The 27,270-nt window shown below is 36.6% G+C and overlaps 2 protein-coding genes across 2 annotated transcripts; one reads left to right on the forward strand and one right to left on the reverse strand.

Annotated features, from left to right (window-relative positions):
• LOC138325045 (trafficking protein particle complex subunit 12-like) lies at nucleotides 1–5,012 on the forward strand. The gene is made up of 3 exons (XM_069270403.1): nucleotides 1–28; nucleotides 3,545–3,632; nucleotides 4,529–5,012. The coding sequence occupies exons 2-3, from the start codon at nucleotides 3,558–3,560 to the stop codon at nucleotides 4,769–4,771; spliced, it is 318 nt and encodes a 105-aa protein (XP_069126504.1). The 5' UTR covers nucleotides 1–28; nucleotides 3,545–3,557; the 3' UTR covers nucleotides 4,772–5,012.
• Nucleotides 2,723–27,004, reverse strand: LOC138325046 (uncharacterized protein C8orf76-like). Its single transcript, XM_069270405.1, has 11 exons — nucleotides 26,904–27,004; nucleotides 15,040–15,174; nucleotides 13,490–13,613; nucleotides 12,672–12,784; nucleotides 9,246–9,330; nucleotides 8,356–8,509; nucleotides 6,782–6,854; nucleotides 5,927–5,986; nucleotides 5,536–5,595; nucleotides 5,075–5,168; nucleotides 2,723–4,164 (listed from the first exon to the last, which is right to left on the reverse strand). The coding sequence occupies exons 1-10, from the start codon at nucleotides 26,910–26,912 to the stop codon at nucleotides 5,100–5,102; spliced, it is 882 nt and encodes a 293-aa protein (XP_069126506.1). The 5' UTR covers nucleotides 26,913–27,004; the 3' UTR covers nucleotides 2,723–4,164; nucleotides 5,075–5,099.
• Between the last annotated feature and the right edge of the window lie 266 nt (nucleotides 27,005–27,270).

The following is a 27,270-nucleotide window of genomic DNA, read 5'->3' on the forward strand; positions in this document are numbered from 1 at the left end:
ATTACACCTGTAGAACCTACCTAAACAAGTGAGTCAGCTACCATAATTAACCTGTAGAACCTACTTAAACAAGTGAGTCAGCTACCATAATTACACCCTGTAGAACCTACTAAACAAGTGAGTCAGCTACCATAATTACACCCTGTAGAACCTACCTAAACAAGTGAGTCAGCTACCATAATTACACCCTGTAGAACCTACCTTAAACAAGTGAGTCAGCTACCATAATTACACCCTGTAGAACCTACTAAACAAGTGAGTCAGCTACCATAATTACACCCTGTAGAACCTACTTAAACAAGTGAGTCAGCTACCATAATTACACCCTGTAGAACCTACTTAAACAAGTGAGTCAGCTACCATAACCTGTAGAACTACCCTGTAGTCTAATAACCCTGTAGACCTACTAAACAAGTGAGTCAGCTACCATAATTACACCCTGTAGAACCTACTTAAACAAGTGAGTCAGCTACCATAATTACACCCTGTAGAACCTACTTAAACAAGTGAGTCAGCTACCATAATTACACCCTGTAGAACCTACCTACTTAAACAAGTGAGTCAGCTACCATAATTACACCCTGTAGAACCTACTTAAACAAGTGAGTCAGCTACCATAATTACACCCTGTAGAACCTACTTAAACAAGTGAGTCAGCTACCATAATTACACCCTGTAGAACCTACCTAAACAAGTGAGTCAGCTACCATAATTACACCCTGTAGAACCTACTTAAACAAGTGAGTCAGCTACCATAATTACACCCTGTAGAACCTACTTAAACAAGTGAGTCAGCTACCATAATTACACCCTGTAGAACCTACCTAAACAAGTGAGTCAGCTACCATAATTACACCCTGTAGAACCTACTTAAACAAGTGAGTCAGCTACCATAATTACACCCTGTAGAACCTACCTTAACAAGTGAGTCAGCTACCATAATTACACCCTGTAGAACCTACTTAAACAAGTGAGTCAGCTACCATAATTATACTCTGTAGAACCTACTTAAACAAGTGAGTCAGCTACCATAATTACACCCTGTAGAACCTACTTAAACAAGTGAGTCAGCTACCATAATTACACCCTGTAGAACCTACCTAAACAAGTGAGTCAGCTACCATAATTACACCCTGTAGAACCTACTTAAACAAGTGAGTCAGCTACCATAATTACACCCTGTAGAACCTACCTAAACAAGTGAGTCAGCTACCATAATTACACCCTGTAGAACCTACTTAAACAAGTGAGTCAGCTACCATAATTACACCCTGTAGAACCTACTTAAACAAGTGAGTCAGCTACCATAATTACACCCTGTAGAACCTACCTTAAACAAGTGAGTCAGCTACCATAATTACACCCTGTAGAACCTACCTAAACAAGTGAGTCAGCTACCATAATTACACCCTGTAGAACCTACCTTAAACAAGTGAGTCAGCTACCATAATTACACCCTGTAGAACCTACTTAAACAAGTGAGTCAGCTACCATAATTACACCCTGTAGAACCTACCTAAACACTTAAACAAGTGAGTCAGCTACCATAATTACACCCTGTAGAACCTACTTAAACAAGTGAGTCAGCTACCATAATTACACCCTGTAGAACCTACCTAAACAAGTGAGTCAGCTACCATAATTACACCCTGTAGAACCTACCTAAACAAGTGAGTCAGCTACCATAATTACACCCTGTAGAACCTACCTAAACAAGTGAGTCAGCTACCATAATTACACCCTGTAGAACCTACCTAAACAAGTGAGTCAGCTACCATAATTACACCCTGTAGAACCTACTTAAACAAGTGAGTCAGCTACCATAATTACACCCTGTAGAACCTACCTAAACAAGTGAGTCAGCTACCATAATTACACCCTGTAGAACCTACCTTAAACAAGTGAGTCAGCTACCATAATTACACCCTGTAGAACCTACCTTAAACAAGTGAGTCAGCTACCATAAATTACACCCTGTAGAAACCTACCTAAACAAGTGAGTCAGCTACCATAATTACACCCTGTAGAACCTACCTAAACAAGTGAGTCAGCTACCATAATTACACCCTGTAGAACCTACCTTAAACAAGTGAGTCAGCTACCATAATTACACCCTGTAGAACCTACCTAACAAGTGAGTCAGCTACCATAATTACACCCTGTAGAACCTACCTTAACAAGTGAGTCAGCTACCATAATTACACCCTGTAGAACCTACCTTAACAAGTGAGTCAGCTACCATAATTACACCCTGTAGAACCTACCTTAACAAGTGAGTCAGCTACCATAATTACACCCTGTAAAACCTACCTTAACAAGTGAGTCAGCTACCATAATTACACCCTGTAGAACCTACGTACAGAGTCGGCTACCATAAATTACTTAACAGACTGTAATCAACTGCTTGGTTCAGTAAAACGGATTTAAGAAAATATATGAACATACTTGATATATTGAAACTCATCAAATCCGAACCTTGTCTAATCCGGATCCCTGTGTATATCAGTCTAAGTGCATGGTATTTTCCTTCTTAATTAATACTAATTAAAACCTATGTAATCCAGAAATCTGTCTATACCGGCCACATAGGCTGGTCCCTTTGATATCCAGTATAGACAAGTTACACTGTACTAGTTTCAGCATCAAGTAGTATAAGTACAGATTTTAGTTTAAAAGAGATATTTTGCTTACCATGGTCAAATAGGAAAAATATGTAAATAAGCAAATGTGATGTGTTTTAATTGCTCATTCAGAACATCGTAAGAGTGTTCTAACTATAGGTAGTACCAATTGGTTATTAGTAATCCTCTGTTCACTTTTAAATATATCTGGCAATCATTCAAGCTAAACACTACATGTAGTATATATAGGATAAAGTAAAATCTGTGCTGTCTTAAGTCAAAGTTAATCAATATTTCATCATACTACAGTAAAACATGTTTATAATGAACATGATATACAGTGACTTCATAAACATAATTTAGCCATTTTGATTCCGTCAAGATTTCATATATCTTTAATATATATATAAAGATCTAAGTTTAAAACAAAATGATTTTGTTGGTCGCCAGAGATTCATTATGACCATGTTTAACTGTAGGTGTGTGAACTTATAGATCAAAAACAACCAGTCCATTATTAAAGTGTTTAAAGTGAACAGTCGGGCAAGGATGGCTAAAGTCGGTAAAAATGGTGTGAATGTATCCAGTATAATTTCTTATGAAATGGAAAAATAAAATCTCTCGTCAAAATCTGTCTGCGTACGAAGAAATTAATTTAAAGTATGGAAATTCTAAAACGTCCTCCCGGCTCACTATATCCGTGGTTACATTTCCACGTAGCCTCGCTTTCAATGCTTTCAACTTTTCTTTACTTTAATGGTCAGAACTGGGAAACTAAGCAGAACTTGACCGTCGTATTAATAAGTGAGAACTTTTGGAAGGCCAATGAACGCATTTAGACTGGTTTTCTTTGCCCGACTATTCAACTTTAAGATTTATTTGTAAAATGATTGCTTGTACCCAATCACATTACTGTTAAACAGGGGACTAGAGTCTATGTGTACTAACAGCTTCTCAGACGCCTACCAAAATTTCAAAACAGCGGTAGAACACGACCCCACGAACGCCTCTGTAAGTATTTATCAAATTCATTGCTAACTTCAAAATTTATTTCTGTATAAGATAGTATTTTAATGTTACTTTGGCTGCCGGGTCTTGATCACTTGACATGTTGATTTCTATTCTATTCAACATTTTCAGTTATTGTTTCAGATAATGTCTTTAATTCACAAAGAAACATTTCATTAACCAGACATGTATTTGTAGACTGAAAAGGTCGAGACCTTGAGATCAGCCTTCATATAAATAATGAATGGTCCCTCACAAGGAGGCTCTCACGCACCACACAAATACCTTCCAACCCTCCAGCACAATCTAAACATCTTGATTACTTGATACACCGATTCCGATTTTATCAGATTCTACTTCTGTGACCTGTTGAATTCCAAGGTTCTAAACATCTGAAAAGGAGTTTTCAGAGTCTCTGTATATAGAAAATGTAGGTCCATTTCAAGGTTATCTAGACTATCACTGACGCTGGAAGTGGAGTCTGCAGTCTAGTACATTTTAGAACAGCTTTCACAATGTCCATCACTGCTTCTACCTACAACATAGGAACCATAGGGGATGAGAATTCATACTGTTAGTTTGTATGTGAATGGTTAGTACAATACTATATGTATACATGTACATTCATAATTAAACCTATAGATGGTATACATATATTGCTCAAAATATTCAAATTTCTTTCACAATCTTTTCACATTCTATGTTCTAAGAAAGAGTCCTGAAGTTGGGAATGAAATGTCAATTTGTTCAGATGGATCCAATATCTCCCTATCATCAGAGTCCTGCAGTTGATAGTGCAACACCTTAAATGTAGCATAGAGTGACCATCAATTATTTTTCGATACCGAAACATCTGTCTAGATTAAATTTTCTATATATTTTCTTTAATTGCCTTGCAGGCTGTCAATAACATGGCGGTGTGTTCGCTGTATCTAGGAAAGCTACGCGATGCTCTGAAAACACTTGAGGTTCTGGTTCACGAGGACCCTATAAGGAACCTACACGAGGGAATACTGTTCAATCTGTGTACCCTATACGAACTGGAATCATCTCGCGCCCTTCACAAGAAACAAGCACTCCTTGATTTGGTCAGTCGGTACAAGGGAGATGGCTTTCCGGTGGCTTGCCTCAAAATGGCCTGAGTTACGGTATTACAGGATTTTGTTAACACATTTTAATGACTTTTAGGATTATTACCCTTTAATTTACTGAAAGATGTGTTATTAGTAAATTATCAAGTCTGTGATTTTCTTTCTTAAAATTATGTTTTAAGTCATTCCATAATGTGGACCACGTGCTGATTTTTTCCAGAAGTGCAATATTTGTGTCAGAAGTGTTGTATTAACTGTGTCTGTGACATTAAAATATTTCAGATATCCTGAATCATTTGTTTGGTTTCTATATAAAACACCACTGTTCTTAGAAAGTGTGACTAATTCACATACCTGATTTATAATGAAATAGTTATCCTCAAGTTGGGAAAACGTCTTCTGCCCAGGAAAACCATCGCTTGTCAAAATCTTTAACCTCCATCTTTTTCTGCTGAGCACAAAAGAAAAAAAAGAAAAACATGGCTGCATACCGATAACAGGAAATATCTAGGCGACACAATAAATGTATTTCACAGGACAGATGTAAAAGTAAGGATGTACACCATGTACTAAAGACCCAATATTATGTATGAGCACTTCAGAATTCTACATGCCAAAGTTACTCTGGCTTTAGATTTTGTTTTGTGATAGTTTACATTTCAAATTGAAAATCGTTTTCAGTGCTCTTGCATTAAGATTGTTAAATAGATTTAATTCAAACTTTAGAATTAGAGAAAAATATTAACATTTATAACCTATAAGATTATAGACAACTTTATTAGTAATATAGTGTTAAACTATTAGCATGTACTGACCTGTACGGATTTATCTCCCCCTTCGGGCTGCTCACTTTTAGACATATCGTGGCTCAGAAACTTGAAGACATTTAAAAATGAGATTCATCAATTAATAACTTTAATGTGATACTTGGTAGTGGGTTCAATTTTCATTGTAATTCACATTCAGTAGGATGTGTTTTTAAGTCAAAGAATATTTAGAATAAGAAAGTCCGGCGGCTGACCTTGAAAGTTAAAAAATGTTCCATTGTGTGACCACATAAAGTTAACTTTTAGTAACATTTTTCAAACAATAACTTGTAACCCTTACAGGGTATATACAAATATTCATAAACTTAAATAGTAATGTTCAAACAATTCAATCTCTGCTTGTCAGAAAGCTTATATATTTAAAATGTGATATTTATACCTTCTTGGCCTTTTGTAGTATTTCTTCGCTGACATTCAGTTCTGTGATCTGTTCTTCTATCTGATGAAAACAATGGATAAAAGTTATAGTCTATAATAGGTCCATAACAACACACAAGGCCACTTTGAATGTGAATAAATCTTTCGTCACATTATAAATACGTCATACCAGGGCCTTGGGACAGTATTGATTAAAAGATAAATTAAAGCTATTGTGGAGAAAGGCATAAAGATGCTTGTTGGTCCCCATGTGAAGAGCATGAAGGGTATAATGTGGGCGTACGTACCCAAGGAAATAACAGGTACCAGGTAGTCGGGTGTACTGGTACCACATGCAATTGTGGATTGGGACATCTCAATGACAGGAAAATGTGTTACCACTATCCTCATCTCATATCAACATAATAATTATATGTCACAACACTTTTACATGTATAACCAAGACAGTCAAACCTGTCTATAACAAACACTCAAGTTAACTTACACAGGGCAAATTGTGCTGAAATGGAACACCAAGAAATTGGTCTTATCTATCAGGTGGTCTGTATACAGAGGTAGTCAATAAGGCAAGTTTGACTGTACCAACTATTCAATATTCTGAAGTTCCAAATTCTATAGAAAGAAATTAACCTACTAGATACAGTACTGTACCTATGATACTTAAATTCTATCTTGCATCGATATCAATTTTGCGGAGGTGAAAATAATAATATGGAGTCAAGATCTATCTAGAGTTCTAGTTTCCATATACTGTATCAACTATCATGATTGACCCTCCTCACAATTCAGTTAAAATTAAATTTTAGGCAAGTAATTTCCATGTCTTACAGTTGAGGATATCAGCTGTAATACTTGCCTGTTTCTGATACTCTTTATGTTTCTCTGCCACAAACATTCCAACAGACCTGCGCACGCTGTAGTACAATAACCTGGAGAAAAGAAACATTCATATCAAAATATTGATCTTTCTTTGTTTGCCATTTCTTACTTGTTACAGACCCAATATAAGGTCTTAATCCACATGGGGCTTACAGTTACTGTGCAACAAAATAACACAGAATATGTTTCCTTAATTTACTTTGAATGAAGGTCAAACTCTTACATTTGAAGTAACTACTTTGTACTACACACCAGCACCATTGAGGAAAAGTTGGTTCCAGACTTCATCACTACTATGACCTTCAATCAGGGTCAAGGTCATGCATATAATCTGTCCTTTGATCATCTGAAGCTACATTATATATCAGGGTTCTTGGGCTTCTATTTCATGTATCGTTTTGCTTTAAATGAATTTGGAGAATGCTGATACATATGAATTTGAAGGTCACAGCAATTGAGACTAGTGTTTAAGACCAACAGGTCCAATATCAAGCAATTTAATTTGTCTTCTAGGGTTTTCTGACAAAGTTATTTGAAGGAAAAGTTATCAATGAATAGACAAAGCTAAAACACCCACTAAAGAGAATTGAAATAAAATGAAATTCGTTTCAAATGAATAAAAAATCGAGGCATCTAATTTTGTTATGTAGTTTGACCTTGAGCGTATAAGACAGGTGACGAGCTGACAGTACTGTGGTGACCCCTGACTGTGGTGTCTGTACTGGTACCAGTAACACTGACCCAACCTTCTCCACAGGTTTCCACTGTCGGGGGGTGAAAACATAACAGCTGTTTAACGCTCTCCTCAAAATCTGAAAAACAACATCAGGTAATTTGCAAAAGTTTACGAATGTACTATATAACATATAAATCTGATGGTTTATTTTTGCTATATTCTAAGTTTTCAGTGATCCATGAATTCAAATCACCAAACGAAATATTTTGGATTTCACTACTGTTATTCAAAAGTGTAAATATTGCATACATTGCATTACATAGGAATCAGTGTATCGCAAAACTTTTCAAATATGTTCTCGTTAGAGAAACCATGAAATATATATCCTGCAAATTTAAATTTAAAGTGAATAGTCAGGCAAAGAAGACAAATTTAAAATTAGTTCATTGGCCTTCCAAAAATCTTTTTTCATATCAAAATGATAGTCAGGTTCTGTTTAATGACAGTGAAGTTCTGCTTAATTATGTTGTCCAGTTTTGACCATTGAAAGAATGGAAAAGCGTCTTGTAAATTTAGCTTGGTTATAAAAATAAAATTTGCCTATGTCTTTGAAATTGAGGCTGCGTGGAAATATCAACACGGACATAGCCAGCCGAGATGACGTTTTAGGATTCCTATGATATAAATTAAATTTTTTGCATACAGAGCGATTTTGAAGGGAAATTTTATTTTTCTATTCACCAACTTTAGCCTTCCTTTGCCCCACTATTCACTTTTGAGTGTATAGAACTTACATAAAATAATGGGTAATTCTATTCAATTTCGTTTCAAATGAATACAAAATCGAGGCATCTAATTTTGTTATGTAGTTTGACCTTGAGCGTATAAGACAGGTGACGAGCTGACAGTACTGTGGTGACCCCTGACTGTGGTGTCTGTACTGGTACCAGTAACACTGACCCAACCTTCTCCACAGGTTTCCACTGTCGGGGTGAAAACATAACAGCTGTTTAACGCTCTCCTCAAAATCTGAAAAACAAAATCAGGTAAATTTGCAAAAGTTTACGAATGTACTATATAACATATAAATCTGATGGTTTATTTTTGCTATATTCTCAGTTTTCCAGAGATCCATGAATTCAAATCACCAAACGAAATATTTTGGATTTCACTACTGTTATTCAAAAGTGTAATATTGCATACATTGCATACATAGGAATCAGTGTATCGCAAAACTTTTCAAATATGTTCTGTTAGAGAAACCATGAAATATACATCCTGCAAATTTAAAGTGAATAGTCAGGCAAAGAAGACAAATTTAAATTAGTTCATTGGCCTTCCAAAAATCTTTTCATATCAAAATGATAGTCAGGTTCTGTTTAATGACAGTGAAGTTCTGCTTAATTATGTTGTCCAGTTTTGACCATTGAAAGTATGGAAAAGCGTCTTGTAAATTTAGCTTGGTTATAAAAATAAATTTGCCTATGTCTTTGAAATTGAGGCTGCGTGGAAATATCAACACGGACATAGCCAGCCGAGAGGACGTTTTAGGATTCCTATGATATAAATTAAATTTTTTGCATACAGAGCGATTTTGAAGGGAAATTTTATTTTTCTATTCACCAACTTTAGCCTTCCTTTGCCCCACTATTCACTTTTGAGTGTATAGAACTTACATAAAATAATGGGTAATTCTATTCAATTTTTTAATCTGCGAAACATTTTAATAGTATAGGTCATACATAGGACTAATGATGATATCTACCTGACCAGTCGTGGGCATCCTCTTGTATGTATGCCAGAAGGACCCATGACTGAAAGTGCTGGTCAGGACTGGACGCACTGTCCTTCTGCAGGAATTAAACATGATTAAAAGTTATATACATGTATCATGATTTTCTGTTACCGTATTTGACCCAATAAGCGCCCAGGGCGTTTGAAAAATTGAAAAATGAAAAGGTGCTAATAAAACTTGACGAAATTATTGCAAATCTATACAGTTTTGTGTAGTTTTGGTCTTTATTTATGCGTGGACAATTGAAATCGAGGCCTTAAAAAGAGGGAGGGGCGCTTACAGGGACATGGGCGCTTATTGGGTCGAATACTGTATATGAATAGGAAGATAATCAATTTCTCAAAAGTTTAATTAAGATAATAAAATCTTGCACAAAAGTTTTAAATCAAGTGTTATAGGGCTAAAAATTTACAGAGACTTTTTGAAATAGCCTGTGATATTGTGGTGGTGACCATCACCTGCTACACAACTTAATTGTGCACTTATTCCCAACACGACCTTGTGGTTGTGTATCAATTCATTTTTTTGCCTTGGCATTTTTCAACTTGCTCTGCTATCACAATTTATAATCAACAATCAATCTTAGAAATAAGAATGATTTTAAAAGCACATCATATTGCCAATCAATGGTAGAAGATATTTCATTAAAAAATGAAAATTTTTGTTGTGCAGAAACTTTTTTTTTTGTGGTTGCCATGGAATCATGAATATGAATTATTTCTATTATACAGAGTGACTTTATATCACAAAAGTGGAATCATTTAAAATAAAGAGGAACCATGTGTCTATACCCACAGAATAAGTGGGAAGTTCCAAACCAGGAAAGAAAGTACCCAGTTGTAAGTGCCACAGTTATGAAGAGAATTGTACTGAAAGCATTGGTTAATAGCCTTGGTTAACGAAATTGTGGAAGGTATAACTTTATTATTTCATTTACTGTCGACGCGGAATTACTTCGAAAGGCACAGGTGAAGTACTAACTAGACAGACGGAGGAAGTTCCTTTCATCACAACAGGCACAAATTGAATGGGATAACAGTATGCGCGTGGCGATTGGTCGAGTCTGACTTCATAAGCCCCGCCCCATAAACAACAATGACAGCACGTAAAACTCTTCAATTCAGTAATCACCGAGATGTGACGGCGTAGTTACATGGCCTCTCAGTTTCGGTGTAGAACAAACAACTCGATATTTTAATATTAACTTTACATATATACTGTATGGTAATGTCCCGGTTAATTTGAACCGACGGAGAGTTCAAACACACATTTTTTAGGGAAAAAAAATAATTCTTTAACTAATGACAGTTCGAACACGTCAAATGATCAAAGTAAAGGTAAGATTTTTGTCGGCAAATCGGCACAATGGGATCCCCATAAATGACGGTATTTTGAATACTGCCACAAAGATTTTTGAATTAAAGACTGAATGAATGATCATTACAACAGCTAATGAATTAAAATGAACATTTTAAGTAATAAATAAAATTATTTGCACTGAAAGATTGTGCACAAAACAGCACCCCAACAATGTACATATTTGTACTTTATGTACGTGGAAGAAATCGCCAATGTTCCTTAGGCCCAATCTAGATAAAGATATCACTTAAAATTGACATTAAAATTCAACATTCGGTCTTATTACATGTAAACATGTACCGTACGCTGGTTTGGGCAAGCCAGTTACGCGGTGTCATGTCAGCGAGCACGCTGGATATTCAGCTCCGGCCAAAACAATCCACTTGTTGGTAATATTTTAACAATGTAAACGTAAACGTGCATACTTTTCATCAGTTTAAATATATCAACATAATCTGTATCTAATTTAGACGTAGACAATCTGCGATCACGGGGTAGACAATCTGACAGTTCGATTGTGACCTAATTTTACGAACAGAATGTTAACATTTTCAGCAGCAGTTTCGTAAAAGCAACCAACTCTTTTTATAATTAAAAAACATGTTTAGTTACGAAATATAACAAAGGACTAATACTTAACTAGATTTTCTGTGGTTTACTGCCAGTAAATAATTACGGACGTCGTCGTAGATTCTTAGGCCTCGATCAACGGTGCTGTTTTGGGGCTTTGACTACACGCATGGCTTCTGTTACACAATTAACATAAGGCCTACCTTACATGTTAGATTTCTAATTAGATGTACAAATAAATGCTCACGTTAATGGAGAATTCATCTTTCAGGTAAATCAGCAAAATGTGTGCTTTTCCTAGAAATTTTCTGCTTTACGTCGCTTATGTCAGATATGTATCGGTACTGAAACTGATTTTTAAATACCAATTTCAACTCGGATAGTTCGAACGCACGTTTTTTCTGAAGCTTATTTTTTGAGGAAATGGGCGTTTTTATAGAAATGAATCGACCAATGAAAACAAGCGCTGCATTCCCAGAATAAATTAACCACACTCGTGTGTATAGATACACAGGTAACTAGTTCATCCACATATCGAGGAAGTAATGCAGCCGAGCCTTTCGAAGTTATCCCGCGTCGACAGTAACCATTGATGTCACTATTTTTTCATTTTATCAGGCCCCGATAATCGGGTATGAAAAAACAATTTGTTAGCAAACTGTGTGAATCTGTGTAACGGATTCTCACAAAAGTTTACAAACAATTTTTTTTTTCATAAACCAATAAAATCAAAAAATAGTGACATCAATACTTATAATTAATCTTATACTCAATTTGATAAAATGAAGTATGTTTAAATGTAACATTATAGTGGTTTTTCAAGGGATTCTTTTTTCCGAATCAATACGCAACATCAATGTCTCTATTGTGATGTCACGATACGTCAGGTTTTGCGCCATTCTCTGATTTTTTTCATAGTGGTATGCAAAAAAAAATATTGGCAAATCAGAAAGCCAGATTTGGTATGAAAACCAAAGAAAAACGGTAATGACATCAATACTATATAATTAATCTAATACTCAATTTGATAAAATGAAGTATGTTTTAAATGTAACATTGATAGTGGTTTTTCAAGGGATTGCTTTTTTTTCCGAATCAATACGCAACATCAATGTCTCTATTGTGATGTCACGATACATCAGGTTTTGCGCCATTCTCTGATTTTTTTCATAGTGGTATGCAAAAAAAAATATTGGCAAATCAGAAAGCCAGATTTGGTATGAAAACAAAGAAAAATTAATTATCAATATTACAGTACAGTTATACCTGCCTATAAAGGTCACCAAGAGACAAAGCAAAATGTCCTTTATAAAGAAGAGTACTGTTACAGAGGTCAATTATATAGTAAACTGCATCAAATGGTGTTGAAATGTCACCTGGACTTTGACTACTTTTTATCTGTTACAAATATAAATGTTTTTTATTTACTCAGATCAATAAGATATTGTTTTTATGCCCATTACTCACTAGTTGGTATGCTAGTTGCAGGGCCTCCTTGTACATCTTCAGGGCCACGTAACTCCTTGCCTGACACTCCAACAGTTCCCTCTTCATCCCTTTATTGTTAGCTGGTAGTTTATCTGTAAGACAGGAAATACACAGATTGGTCATCTACAAATCAAGTTAGGGCACTCAAACAATTTTCTAAATAAAGTCAACATGACCTCTGACCTTACAACTGATACATTGATCACAGTAAGAACACTCAGTAGAAATATCTGTATCAAATTTGAGCTTACTGTAGACATTGATCTGTTTACCATTTTTTTCTGTTCACAGAGGGACAATTTTTGCTCTATACATCTATAGTCTAATCATTCTCATGTCAAAAAATTGCACTTGCATATATATACATTTGCAGAGATTTAATGAAGATAAAATACTAGTAAGCAAAAATTTCCATTTCACAAATAATTCAAATTTTACAGTCTACATATTTAACTAAGGACAGATTTAAGAGACACTTATCACCAAAATAATTTCTGATTTTGACCTTTCACATTCATATGATAATAAATATATCTGAAAAATATTCGCAAGTAAGCAATTTTGTAAGAAGATGTATATGAAGTTGCAGTTTGCAGAGAACTTTAGCAAATCAAACTTCAGATCTTTTCACCTCAAACTGACCCTCCACATTACATCACATACCTAGAGATTCCTTACTGACCATCCACATTCATCACATACCTAGAGAGACCATCCACATTCGATTCCCTCACTGACCCTCCACATTCATCACATACCTAGAGATTCCTCACTGACCCCCCACATTCATCACATACCTAGAGATTCCTCATAGTGTTCTATTGCTGCTGCGTATTCTTTGTTCAGGTAGGAGTGGTCACCTCTGTATTTTAATATCTGGGAGGCCGTGTGTTTGTCACTAGTATCAGCATCATTAAACCACTGAAAGTAGATCATTAGTAGAAAATAGTCATAGTAGAAAATAGTCATAGCAGAAAGTAGCTATAGAGCCATAATAGAAAGTTTTAGAGTCATTATCAAAAGTAGTTATAGTAGAAAGTGGAGTCATTGTGGTCACCTCAGTATTCTAATATCTGGGAGGCTGTGTGTTTGTCACTAGTATCAGTATCATTAAACCACTGAAAGTAACGTCATAGTACCGGTAGAAAGGAGACATGGTAGAAAGGAGTCATAGAAGAAAATAGTTCATAATAGAAAGTAGAGCCATAGTAGAAAGGAGTCATAGTAGAATGGAGTCATATCAGAAAAGAGTAGAAGTGGAAAGTAGAGTCAAAGAAGAAAGAAGTCATAGTAGAAAGGAAACTTAGTAGAAAGTGGCGTCATAGTGGTCACCTCAGTATTTTAATATCTGGGAGACAGTGTATCTATCACTAGTATCAGCATCATTAAACCACTTAAAATAGAGTCATAGTAGAAAGTAGTCATAGTAGAAAGGAGTAATGGTAGAAAGGAGGCATAGTCGAAAGAAGAGTTATAGTAGAAAGTGGAGTCATTGTAGGTCACCTCAGTATTCTAATATCTGGCAGGCTGTGTATTTGTCACTAGTATCAGCTAATTAAACCACTGACAGTAGATTATTAGAAGAAAGTAGTCAAAGTAGAAAGTAGTCATAGTAGAAAGTAGAGACATAGTAGAAAGTGGAGTCATAGTAGAAAGTGAAGCCATAATAGAAAGTGGAGTCATAGTAGAAAGTGGAGTCATAGTAGAAAGTGGAGTCATAGTAGAAAGTGGAGTCATAGTAGAAAGTAGAGCCATAGTAGAAAGTGGAGTCATAGTAGAAAGTGGAGTCATAGTAGAAAGTGGAGCCATAGTAGAAAGTGGAGTCATAGTAGAAAGTGGAGTCATAGTAGAAAGTGGAGTCATAGTAGAAAGTAGAGTCATAGTAGAAAGTGGAGTCATAGTAGAAAGTGGAGTCATAGTAGAAAGTGGAGTCATAGTAGAAAGTGGAGTCATAGTAGAAAGTGGAGTCATAGTAGAAAGTAGAAAGTGGAGTCATAGTAGAAAGTGGAGTCATAGTAGAAAGTGGAGTCATAGTAGAAAGTGGAGTCATAGAAGAAAGTGGAGTCATAGTAGAAAGTGGAGTCATAGTAGAAAGTGGAGTCATAGTACAATGAAGTCATAATAGAATGCAGTCATAGTAGAAGGAGTCGTAGTCGAAAGTAGAATCATAGTAGAAAGTAGAGTCATAGCTGAAAGTAGAGACATAGAAAAATTTATATAGAAACATTATAGGCAATATAGTGGCAAAAAATAGGGTTTTTTAGGTAGGGTAATAGTGTAGGAAGTGGATACATAGTAGAATGTAGAGTCGCTGTACATGTCATCATCAGATAGTTCTACATCTCACCTTGGGTGGACAAAACTTAGCATTGTAAGACACTGGCTGACTTGTCTTTGATTTAGTAGAACTTTCTAAATCCTCATCATCAAAAGCTAAGCCGAGTTCCATGTTGACTTTAAATCTACCTGAACCATCAAACACCTGAAAAAATCAGCATATTACATAACATAAAATGTACCTAGAATGGGGGGGCAGGAAAGTGCCTTCTACTAAGTGTTACCTTATATGTCGGTGTCCTACTGTCATGTCCTACATTGTACAATACATCCATCCTCAACACTCCAGGAGATACTATCACTGTCGTTATATGCACCTCAGGGCTATCTCATGGTGACAACAGTTCAGGAGAAATAATCTGACCAATCATGAACTGTGGAAACTTCCTTTGAAAGTTTCCTTACAAAGAGAATGATATCCAACTTCAAAGCCACACAGTCAGCCACAGTGTATATACTGTTATCGTATATCGAAGGACTAAAACTGTACCTGCTCCTCTGTATCATATACCATACAATATGACATCGAAGGACTAAAACTGTACCTGCTACAGTATAACATCGTAGGACTAAAACTGTACCTGCTACAGTATAACATCGAAGGACTAAAACTGTACCTGCTACAGTATAACATCGAAGGACTAAAACTGTACCTGCTACAGTATAACATCGAAGGACTAAAACTGTACCTGCTCCTCTGTATCATATACCATACAGTATAACATCGAAGGACTAAAACTGTACCTGCTACAGTATAACATCGAAGGACTAAAACTGTACCTGCTACAGTATAACATAAACATACGACAGGACTAGGACTCTGTACCTGCTACAGTATAAACATCGAAGGACTAAAACTGTACCTGCTACAGTATAACATCGAAGGACTAAAACTGTACCTGCTCCTCTGTATCATATACCATACAGTATAACATCGAAGGACTAAAACTGTACCTGCTACAGTATAACATCGTAGTACTAAAACTGTACCTGCTACAGTATAACATCGAAGGACTAAAACTGTACCATGCTCCTCTGTATCAGTATACCATACATATGACATCGAAGGACTAAAACTGTACCTGGTACAGTATAACATCGAGTAGGATTAAAAACTGTACCTGCTACAGTATGACATCGAAGGACTAAAACTGTACCTGCTACAGTATAACATCGAAGGACTAAATCTGTACAGGCCTCTCTGCATACATATATCGCATTACATGATGGGTACAGGATAGAAGGACTAAAACTGTACCTGCTACAGTATAACATCAAAGGACTAAAACTGTACCTGCTACAGTATAACATCGAAGGACTAAAACTGTACCTGCTACAGTATAACATCGAAGGACTAAAACTGTACCTGCTACAGTATAACATCGAAGGACTAAAACTGTACCTGCTCCTCTGTATCATATACCATACAGTATAACATCGAAGGACTAAAACTGTACCTGCTACAGTATAACATCGAAGGACTAAAACTGTACCTGCTACAGTATAACATCGAAGGACTAAAACTGTACCTGCTACAGTATAACATCGAAGGACTAAAACTGTACCTGCTACAGTATAACATCGAAGGACTAAAACTGTACCTGCTACAGTATAACATCGAAGGACTAAAACTGTACCTGCTACAGTATAACATCGATAGGATAAAAACTGTACCTGCTACAGTATTAACATCGAAGGACTAAAACTGTACCTGCTACAGTATAACATCGAAGGACTAAAAACTGTACCTGCTACAGTATAACATCGAAGGACTCTAAAACTGTACCTGCTACAGTATGACATCGAAGGACTGAAACTGTGTACCTGCTACAGTATAACATCGAAGGACTAAAAACTGTACCTGCTACATACTTATACAATAACATCGAAGGACTAAAAAACTGTACCTGCTACAGTATAACATCGAAGGACTAAAAACTGTACCTGCTACAGTATAACATCGAAGGACTAAAACTGTACCTGCTACAGTATAAACATCGAAGGAACTAAAACTGTACCTGCTACAGTATAACATCGAAGGACTAAAACTGTACCTGCTACAGTATAACATCGAAGGACTAAAACTGTACCTGCTACAGTATAACATCGAAGGACTAAAAAACTGTACCTGCTACAGTATAACATCGAAGGACTAAAACTGTACCTGCTACAGATAACATCGAAGGGACTAAAACTGTACCTGCTACAGTATAACATCGAAGGACTAAAACTGTACTGCTACAGTATAACATCGAAGGACTAAAACTGTACCTGCTACAGTATAACATCGAAGGACTAAAACTGTACCTGCTACAGTATAACATCGAAGGACTAAAACTGTACCTGCTACAGTATAACATCGAAGGACTAAAACTGTACCTGCTACAGTATAACATCGAAGGACTAAAACTGTACCTGCTACAGTATAACATCGAAGGACTAAAACTGTACCTGCTACAGTATAACATCGAAGGACTAAAACTGTACCTGCTACAGTATAACATCGAAGGACTAAAACTGTACCTGCTACAGTATAACATCGAAGGACTAAAACTGTACCTGCTACAGTATAACATCGAAGGACTAAAACTGTACCTGCTACAGTATAACATCGAAGGACTAAAACTGTACCTGCTACAGTATAACATCAAAGGACTAAAACTGTACCTGCTACAGTATAACATCGAAGGACTAAAACTGTACCTGCTACAGTATAACATCGAAGGACTAAAACTGTACCTGCTACAGTATAACATCGAAGGACTAAAACTGTACCTGCTACAGTATAACATCGAAGGACTAAAACTGTACCTGCTACAGTATAACATCGAAGGACTAAAACTGTACCTGCTACAGTATAACATCGAAGGACTAAAACTGTACCTGCTCCTCTGTATCATATACCATACAGTATAACATCGAAGGACTAAAACTGTACCTGCTACAGTATAACATCGAAGGACTAAAACTGTACCTGCTACAGTATAACATCGAAGGACTAAAACTGTACCTGCTACAGTATAACATCGAAGGACTAAAACTGTACCTGCTACAGTATAACATCGAAGGACTAAAACTGTACCTGCTACAGTATAACATCGAAGGACTAAAACTGTACCTGCTACAGTATAACATCGAAGGACTAAAACTGTACCTGCTCCTCTGTATCATATACCATCGAAGGACTAAAACTGTACCTGCTACAGTATAACATTGAAGGACTAAAACTGTACCTGCTACAGTATAACATCGAAGGACTAAAACTGTACCTGCTACAGTATAACATCGAAGGACTAAAACTGTACCTGCTACAGTATAACATCGAAGGACTAAAACTGTACCTGCTATAGTATAACATCGAAGGACTAAAACTGTACCTGCTACAGTATAACATCGAAGGACTAAAACTGTACCTGCTACAGTATAACATCGAAGGACTAAAACTGTACCTGCTACAGTATAACATCAAAGGACTAAAACTGTACCTGCTACAGTATAACATCGAAGGACTAAAACTGTACCTGCTACAGTATAACATCGAAGGACTAAAACTGTACCTGCTACAGTATAACATCGAAGGACTAAAACTGTACCTGCTACAGTATAACATTGAAGGACTAAAACTGTACCTGCTACAGTATAACATCGAAGGACTAAAACTGTACCTGCTCCTCTGTATCATATACCATACAGTATAACATCGAAGGACTAAACTGTACCTGCTACAGTATAACATCGAAGGACTAAAACTGTACCTGCTACAGTATAACATCGAAGGACTAAAACTGTACCTGCTACAGTATAACATCGAAGGACTAAAACTGTACCTGCTACAGTATAACATCGAAGGACTAAAACTGTACCTGCTACAGTATAACATCGAAGGACTAAAACTGTACCTGCTACAGTATAACATCGAAGGACTAAAAACTGTACCTGCTACAGTATAACATCGAAGGACTAAAACTGTACCTGCTACAGTATAACATCGAAGGACTAAAACTGTACCTGCTACAGTATAACATCGAAGGGACTAAAAAACTGTACCAGCTGCTACAGTATATGTCATCGTGAAGGACTAAAAAAACTGTACCTGCTACAGTATAAACATAATCGAAGGACTAAAACTGTACCTGCTACAGTATAACATCGAAGGACTAAAACTGTACCTGCTACAGTATAACATCGAAGGACTAAAACTGTAACCTGCTGTATATGACATCGAAGGGACTAAAACAGTAGTATAACATCGAAGGACTAAAAACTGTACCTAGCTACAGTATAACATCAGAAGGACTAAAACTGTACCTGCTACAGTAAAACATCGAAGGACTAAACTGTACCTGCTACAAGTAAAACATCGAAGGACTAAAAAACTGTACCTGCTACCGTATAACATCGAAGGACTTAAAACTGTACCTGCAACAGTATAACATCGAAGGACTTATAAAACTGTACCTGCTACAGTATAACATCGAAGGACTAAAACTGTACCTGCTACAGTATAACATCGAAGGATTAAAACTGTACCTGCCTACAGTATAACATCGAGTTCGGACTAAAACTGTACCTGCTACAGTATAACATCAAAGGACTAAAACTGTACCTGCTACAGTATAACATCGAAGGACTAAAACTGTACCTGCTACAGTATAACATCGAAGGACTAAAACTGTACCTGCTACAGTATAACATCAAAGGACTAAATACAGTACTGCTACAGTAAATAACATTGAGGACTAAAACTGTACCTGCTACAGTATAACATCGAAGGACTAAAACTGTACCTGCTACAGTATAACATCGAAGGACTAAAACTGTACCTGCTAACAGTATAACATTCGAAGGACTAAAACTGTACCTGCTACAGTATAACATCGAAGGACTAAAACTGTACCTGCTACAGTATAACATCGAAGGACTAAAACTGTACCTGCTACAGTATAACATCAAAGGACTAAAACTGTACCTGCTATACAGTATAACATCAAAGGGACTAAAACTGTACCTGCTACAGTATAACATTGAAGGACTTTAAAACTGTACCTGCTACAGTATAACATCGAAGGACTAAAACCTGTACCTGCTACAGTATAACATTCGAAGGACTAAAAACTGTACCTGCTATAGTAATATGACATTCGAAGGACTAAAACTGTACCTGCTATAGTATAACATCGAAGGACTAAAACTGTACTGCTATACAGTATAACATCAAAGGACTAAAACTGTACCTGCTACAGTATAACAATCGAAGACTAAAACTGTACCTGCTACAGTATAACATCGAAGGACTAAAACTGTACCTGCTACAGTAACAGTATAACATCGAAGGACTAAAACTGTACCTGCTACAGTATAACATCGAAGGACTAAAAACTGTACCTGCTACCTCAGAATAACATCGAAGGACTAAAACTGTACCTGCTACAGTATAACATCGAAGGACTAAAACTGTACTGCTAAACATCGAATACTTATACTGTACCATACAGTATAACATCGAAGGACTAAAACTGTACCTGCTACAGTATAACATCAAAGGACTAAAACTGTACCTGCTACAGTATAACATCGAAGGACTAAAACTGTACCTGCTACAGTATAACATATCGAAGGACTAGAAACTGTACCATGCTACAGTATAACATCGAAGGACTAAAACTGTACCTGCTACAGTATAACATCGAAGGACTAAAAACTGTACCTGCTACAGTATAACATCAAAGGACTTAAAACTGTACCTGCTACAGTATAACATCAAAGGACTAAAACTGTAACCTGCTACAGTATAACATCGAAGGACTAAAACTGTACCTGCTACAGTATAACATCGAAGGATTAAAACTGTACCTGCTACAGTATAACATCGAAGGACTAAAACTGTACCTGCTACAGTATAACATCGAAGGACTAAAACTGTACCTGCTACAGTATAACATCGAAGGACTAAAACTGTACCTGCTACAGTATAACATCGAAGGATTAAAACTGTACCTGCTACAATATAACATCGAAGGACTAAACTGTACTGCTCCTCCTGTATCATATACATACCATCACAGTATAACATCGATGGACTAAAACTGTACCTGCTACAGTATAAACATTCGAAGGACTAAAACTGACATGCTACAGTATAACATCGAAGGACTAAAACTGTACCTGCTACAGTATAACATCGAAGGATTAAAACTGTACCTGCTACAGTATAACATCGAAGGACTAAAACTGTACCTGCTACAGTATAACATCGAAGGACTAAAACTGTACCTGCTACAGTATAACATCGAAGGACTAAAACTGTACCAGCTACTCAGTATAACACAGAAGACTAAAACTGTACCTGCTAACAGTAAGCATCGAAGACTAAAACTGTACCTGCTGTAACATACAGTATAACATCGATGGACTAAAACTGTACCTGCTACCGTATAACATCGAAGGACTAAAACTGTACCTGCTCCTCTGTATCATATACCATAACAGTATAACATCGAAGGACTAAAAACTGTACCTGCTACAGTATAACATCGATGGACTAAAAACTGTACTCCTCTGTATCATATACCATACAGTATAACATCGATGGACTAAAAACTGTACCTGCTACAGTATAACATCGAAGGACTAAAACTGTACCTGCTCCACTGTATCTTATACCATACAGTATAAACATCGATGGACTAAAACTGTACCTGCTATACAGTATAACATCGAAGGACTAAAACTGTACCTGCTACAGTATAACATTCCGAAGGACTAAAACTGTAACCTGCTACTCTGTATCATATACCATACAGTATAACATCGATGGACTAAAACTGTACCTGCTCCTCTGTATCATATACCATACAGTATAACATCGAAGGACTATAAACTGTACCTGCTACAGTATAACATCGAAGGACTAAAACTGTACCTGCTACAGTATAACATCGAAGGACTAAAACTGTACCTGCTACAGTATAAACATCGAAGGACTAAAAACTGTACCTGCTACAGTATAACATCGAAGGACTAAAAACTGTACCTGCTACCTCTGTATCATATACCATACAGTAAACATCGAAGGACTAAAACTGTACCTTGCTACAGTATAACACATCGAAGGACTAAAACTGTACCTGCTACAGTATAAACATCGAAGGACTAAAACTGTACCTGTATCAATATACCAACGCGTATAACATCGATGGACTAAAACTGTACCTGCTCCTCTGTATCATATACCATACAGTATAACATCGAAGGACTAAAACTGTACCTTCTACAGTATAACATCGAAGGACTAAAACTGTACCTGCTACAGTATAACATCGAAGGACTAAAACTGTAACCTGTCCTCTGCTACAGTATAACATTGAAGGACTAAAACTGTACCTGCTCCTCTGTAACAATACCATACAGTATAACATCGAAGGACTAAAACTGTACCTGCTACTGTATAACATCGAAGGACTAAAACTGTACCTGCATACAGTATAACATCGAAGGACTAAAACTGTACCTGCTACAGTATAACATCGAAGGACTAAAACTGTACCTGCTACAGTATAACATCGAAGGACTAAAACTGTACCTGCTACAGTATAACATCGAAGGACTAAAACTGTACCTGCTACAGTATAACATCGAAGGACTAAAACTGTACCTGCTACAGTATAACATCGAAGGACTAAAACTGTACCTGCTACAGTATAACATCGAAGGACTAAAACTGTACCTGCTACAGTATAACATCGAAGGACTAAAACTGTACCTGCTACAGTATAACATCAAAGGATTAAAACTGTACCTGCTACAGTATAACATCAAAGGATTAAAACTGTAACCTGCTACAGTATAACATCGAAGGACTAAAACTTGTACCTGCTACAGTATAACATCAAAGGATTAAAAACTGTACCTGCTACAGTATAACATCGAAGGATTTAAAACTGTACCTGCTACAGTATAACATCGAAGGACTAAAACTGTACCTGCTACAGTATAACATCGAAGGACTAAAACTGTACCTGCTACAGTATAACATCGAAGGATTAAAACTGTACCTGCTACAGTATAACATCAAAGGACTTAAAACTGTACCTGCTACAGTATAACATCAAAGGATTAAAACTGTACCTGCTACAGTAATAACATCGAAGGACTAAAACTGTACCTGCTACAGTATAACATCGAAGGACTAAAACTGTACCTGCTACAGTATAACATCAAAGGACTAAAACTGTACCTGCTACAGTATAACATCGAAGGACTCAAAACTGTACCTGCTACAGTATAACATCGAAGACTAAAACTGTAACCTGCTACAGTATAACATCGAAGGACCTAAAACTGTACCTGCTACAGTATAACATCGAAGGATTAAAAACTGTACCTGCTACAGTATAACATCAAATAAAGGACTAAAACTGTACCTGCTACAGTATAACATCGAAGGACTAAAACTGTACCTGCTACAGTATAACATCGAAGGACTAAAACTGTACCTGCTACAGTATAAACATCGAAGGACTAAAACTGTACCTGCTACAGTATAACATCGAAGGACTAAAACTGTACCTGCTACAGTATAACATCGAAGGACTAAAACTGTACCTGCTCCTCTGTATCATATACCATACAGTATAACATCGAAGGACTAAAACTGTACCTGCTACAGTATAACATCGAAGGACTAAAACTGTACCTGCTAGTATACCTGCTACAGTATAACATCGAAGGACTAAAACTGTACCTGCTACCTGTATCAAATACCTAACAGTATAACATCGAAGGACTAAAACTGTACCTGCTACAGTATAACATCGAAGGACTAAAACTGTACCTGCTACAGTATAACATCGAAGGACTAAAACTGTACCTGCTACAGTATAGACATCGAAGGACTAAAACTGTACCTGCTACAGTATAACATCGAAGGACTAAAACTGTACCTGCTACAGTATAACATCGAAGGACTAAAACTGTACCTGCTATAGTATATAACATCGAAGGACTAAAAACTGTACCTGCTATAGTATAACATCGAAGGACTAAAACTGTACCTGCTACAGTGTATAACATCGAAGGACTAAAACTGTACCTGCTACAGTATAACATCGAAGGACTAAAACTGTACCTGCTACAGTATAACATCGAAGGACTAAAACTGTACCTGCTCCTCTGTATCATATACCATACAGTATAACATCGATGGACTAAAACTGTACCTGCTACAGTATAACATCGAAGGACTAAAACATCTGTACATATACAGTATAACATCGAAGGACTAAAACTGTACTTGCTACAGTATAACATCGAAGGACTAAAACTGTACCTGCTCCTCTGTATCATATACCATACAATATAACATCGATGGACTAAAACTGTACCTGCTCCTCTGTATCATATACCATACAGTATAACATCGAAGGACTAAAACTGTACCTGCTACAGTATAACATCGAAGGACTAAAACTTTACCTGCTCCTCTGTATCGTATACCATACAGTATAACATCGATGGACTAAAACTGTACCTGCTCCTCTGTATCATATACCACAGTATAACATCGAAGGACTAAAACTGTACCTGCTACAGTATAACATCGAAGGACTAAAACTGTACCTGCTCCTCTGTATCGTATACCATACAGTATAACATCGATGGACTAAAACTGTACCTGCTCCTCTGTATCATATACCATACAGTATAACATCGAAGGACTAAAACTGTACCTGCTACAGTATAACATCGAAGGACTAAAACTTTACCTGCTCCTCTGTATCGTATACCATACAGTATAACATCGATGGACTAAAACTGTACCTGCTCCTCTGTATCATATACCATACAGTATAACATCGAAGGACTAAAACTGTACCTGCTACAGTATAACATGGAAGGACTAAAACTGTACCTGCTCCTCTGTAATCATATACCATACAGTATAACATCGATGGACTAAAACTTGTACCTGCTACAGTATAACATCGAAGGACTAAAACTGTACCTTGCTACAGTATAACATCGAAGGACTAAAACTGTACCTGCTCCTCTGTATCATATACCATACAGTATAACATCGAAGGACTAAAACTGTACCTGCTACAGTATAACATCGAAGGACTAAAACTGTACCTGCTACAGTATAACATCGAAGGACTAAAACTGTACCTGCTGTACATACAGTATAACATCGATGGACTAAAACTGTACCTGCTACAGTATAACATCGAAGGACTAAAAACTGTACCTGCTATAGTATAACATCGAAGGACTAAAAACTGTACCTGCTACAGTATAACATCGAAGGACTAAAACTGTACCTGCTACACAGTATAACATCGAAGGACTAAAACTGTACCTGCTACAGTATAACATCGAAGGACTAAAACTGTACCTGCTACAGTATAACATCGAAGGACTAAAACTGTACCTGCTACAGTATAACATCGAAGGACTAAAACTGTACCTGCTACAGTATAACATCGAAGGACTAAAACTGTACCTGCTACAGTATAACATCGAAGGACTAAAACTGTACCTGCTACAGTATAACATCGAAGGACTAAAACTGTACCTGCTACAGTATAACATCGAAGGACTAAAACTGTACCTGCTACAGTATAACATCTGAAGGATAAACTGTACCTGCTACAGTATAACATCGAAGGACTAAAACTGTACCTGCTACAGTATAACATCGAAGGATTAAAACTGTACCTGCTCCTCAGTATCATATACAGTATAACATCGAAGGACTAAAACTGTACCTGCTACAGTATAACATCGAAGGACTAAAACTGTACCTGCTACAGTATAACATCGAAGGACTAAAACTGTACCTGCTACAGTATAACATCGAAGGATTAAAACTGTACCTGCTACAGTATAACATCAAAGGACTAAAACTGTACCTGCTACAGTATAACATCGAAGGACTAAAACTGTACCTGCTACTGCTAACATCGTAGGACTAAAACTGTACCTGCTACAGTATAACATCGAAGGACTAAAACTGTACCTGCTACAGTATAACATCGAGGACTAAAACTGTACCTGCTACAGTATAACATCGAAGGACTAAAACTGTACCTGCTATAGTATAACATCGAAGGATTAAAACTGTACCTGCTACAGTATAACATCGAAGGACTAAAACTGTACCTGCTACAGTATAACATCGAAGGACTAAAACTGTACCTGCTCCTCTGTATCATATACCATACAGTATAACATTGATGGACTAAAACTGTACCTGCTACAGTATAACATCGAAGGACTAAAACTGTACCTGCTACAGTATAACATCGAAGGACTAAAACTGTACCTGCTCCTCTGTATCATATACCATACAGTGTATAACATCGAAGGACTAAAATTGTACCTCATCATCTGTTGTCACACACAGATCCTTCAGTTTTGTTGACCAGAGGTGTCAGAGATAATAACCCATTGAATGTCGAGGATGACATCCATCCTGTCACATACGTCTTACGGTTAGGCCTAATGCAGAAACATGTTTCTGGCTAATGTAACGTTTTATTTGTCATTTATGTGGTCAAGTTGTTTCCTGTTTAATACACAGTCTGTAGCCTGAATATGTATTGAGTCAATAAAGTAGTTTATTTGGCCAGAAAGACAGTTCGGACTCTATTGTTATGATTGTAACATGGGTTTATTCTTATTACAACAAGTCCCTGTGGTCAGAAATACTAGTGAGACAGGGAGTAATGTACTAGCCCCTGAGCTTTTACTATTAACAATCTGACATTCTATTTTATACCATTTTTCAGCTGTAAATTTAATTAGTATATCAGTAGATTTTCCAATAAAAAAGTAGGGAAATAGCTGAATGACATGAAATGACATTATCATTACCCATAACATACCACACGCTACCTTCACAGTCCCATGCAAAGTATCTTGTAAACACGAGTTGACCTCATTCGTGCGTCACGCTAGAAATATACCCCAAATGTTTTGTTCTGGTTGCTCTCAATCGGAACACCTCGTAAACGTACACCAATTCACAAGCTAAATTTACGAGAACTTACGAATATGTGTTATGGGAGAAATACTACCAACTATTTTGTTCTAAGAGGCCCACTACCTTTCCGGAGCAAAATATAATGATTTCTTAAAAACATTAATAACATCATAAAATATATACCGATGGCCTAAGAAGAGGTTGCAACACCAAACATATGTAAGCTTTACCGCGTAATATATGAAAACAGTGGAGAGT

Source organism: Argopecten irradians, chromosome 6 (genome assembly GCF_041381155.1).
Source record: "Argopecten irradians isolate NY chromosome 6, Ai_NY, whole genome shotgun sequence".
NCBI classification, from domain to species: Eukaryota; Metazoa; Mollusca; class Bivalvia; order Pectinida; family Pectinidae; genus Argopecten; species Argopecten irradians.

Coding starts and splice junctions, on each gene's coding strand:
- LOC138325045 (XM_069270403.1), top strand. CDS start 3,558: ATGTGTACTAACAGCTTCTCAGACGCCTACCAAAATTTCAAAACAGCG. Junction 3,633..4,528: donor ACGACCCCACGAACGCCTCT/GTAAGTATTTAT, acceptor ATTGCCTTGCAG/GCTGTCAATAACATGGCGGT.
- LOC138325046 (XM_069270405.1), bottom strand. Junction 13,614..15,039: donor CTAAGTTTTGTCCACCCAAG/GTGAGATGTAGA, acceptor ATCTACTTTCAG/TGGTTTAATGATGCTGATAC. Junction 6,855..8,355: donor ACCTGTCTTATACGCTCAAG/GTCAAACTACAT, acceptor TCTTTTCTCCAG/GTTATTGTACTACAGCGTGC.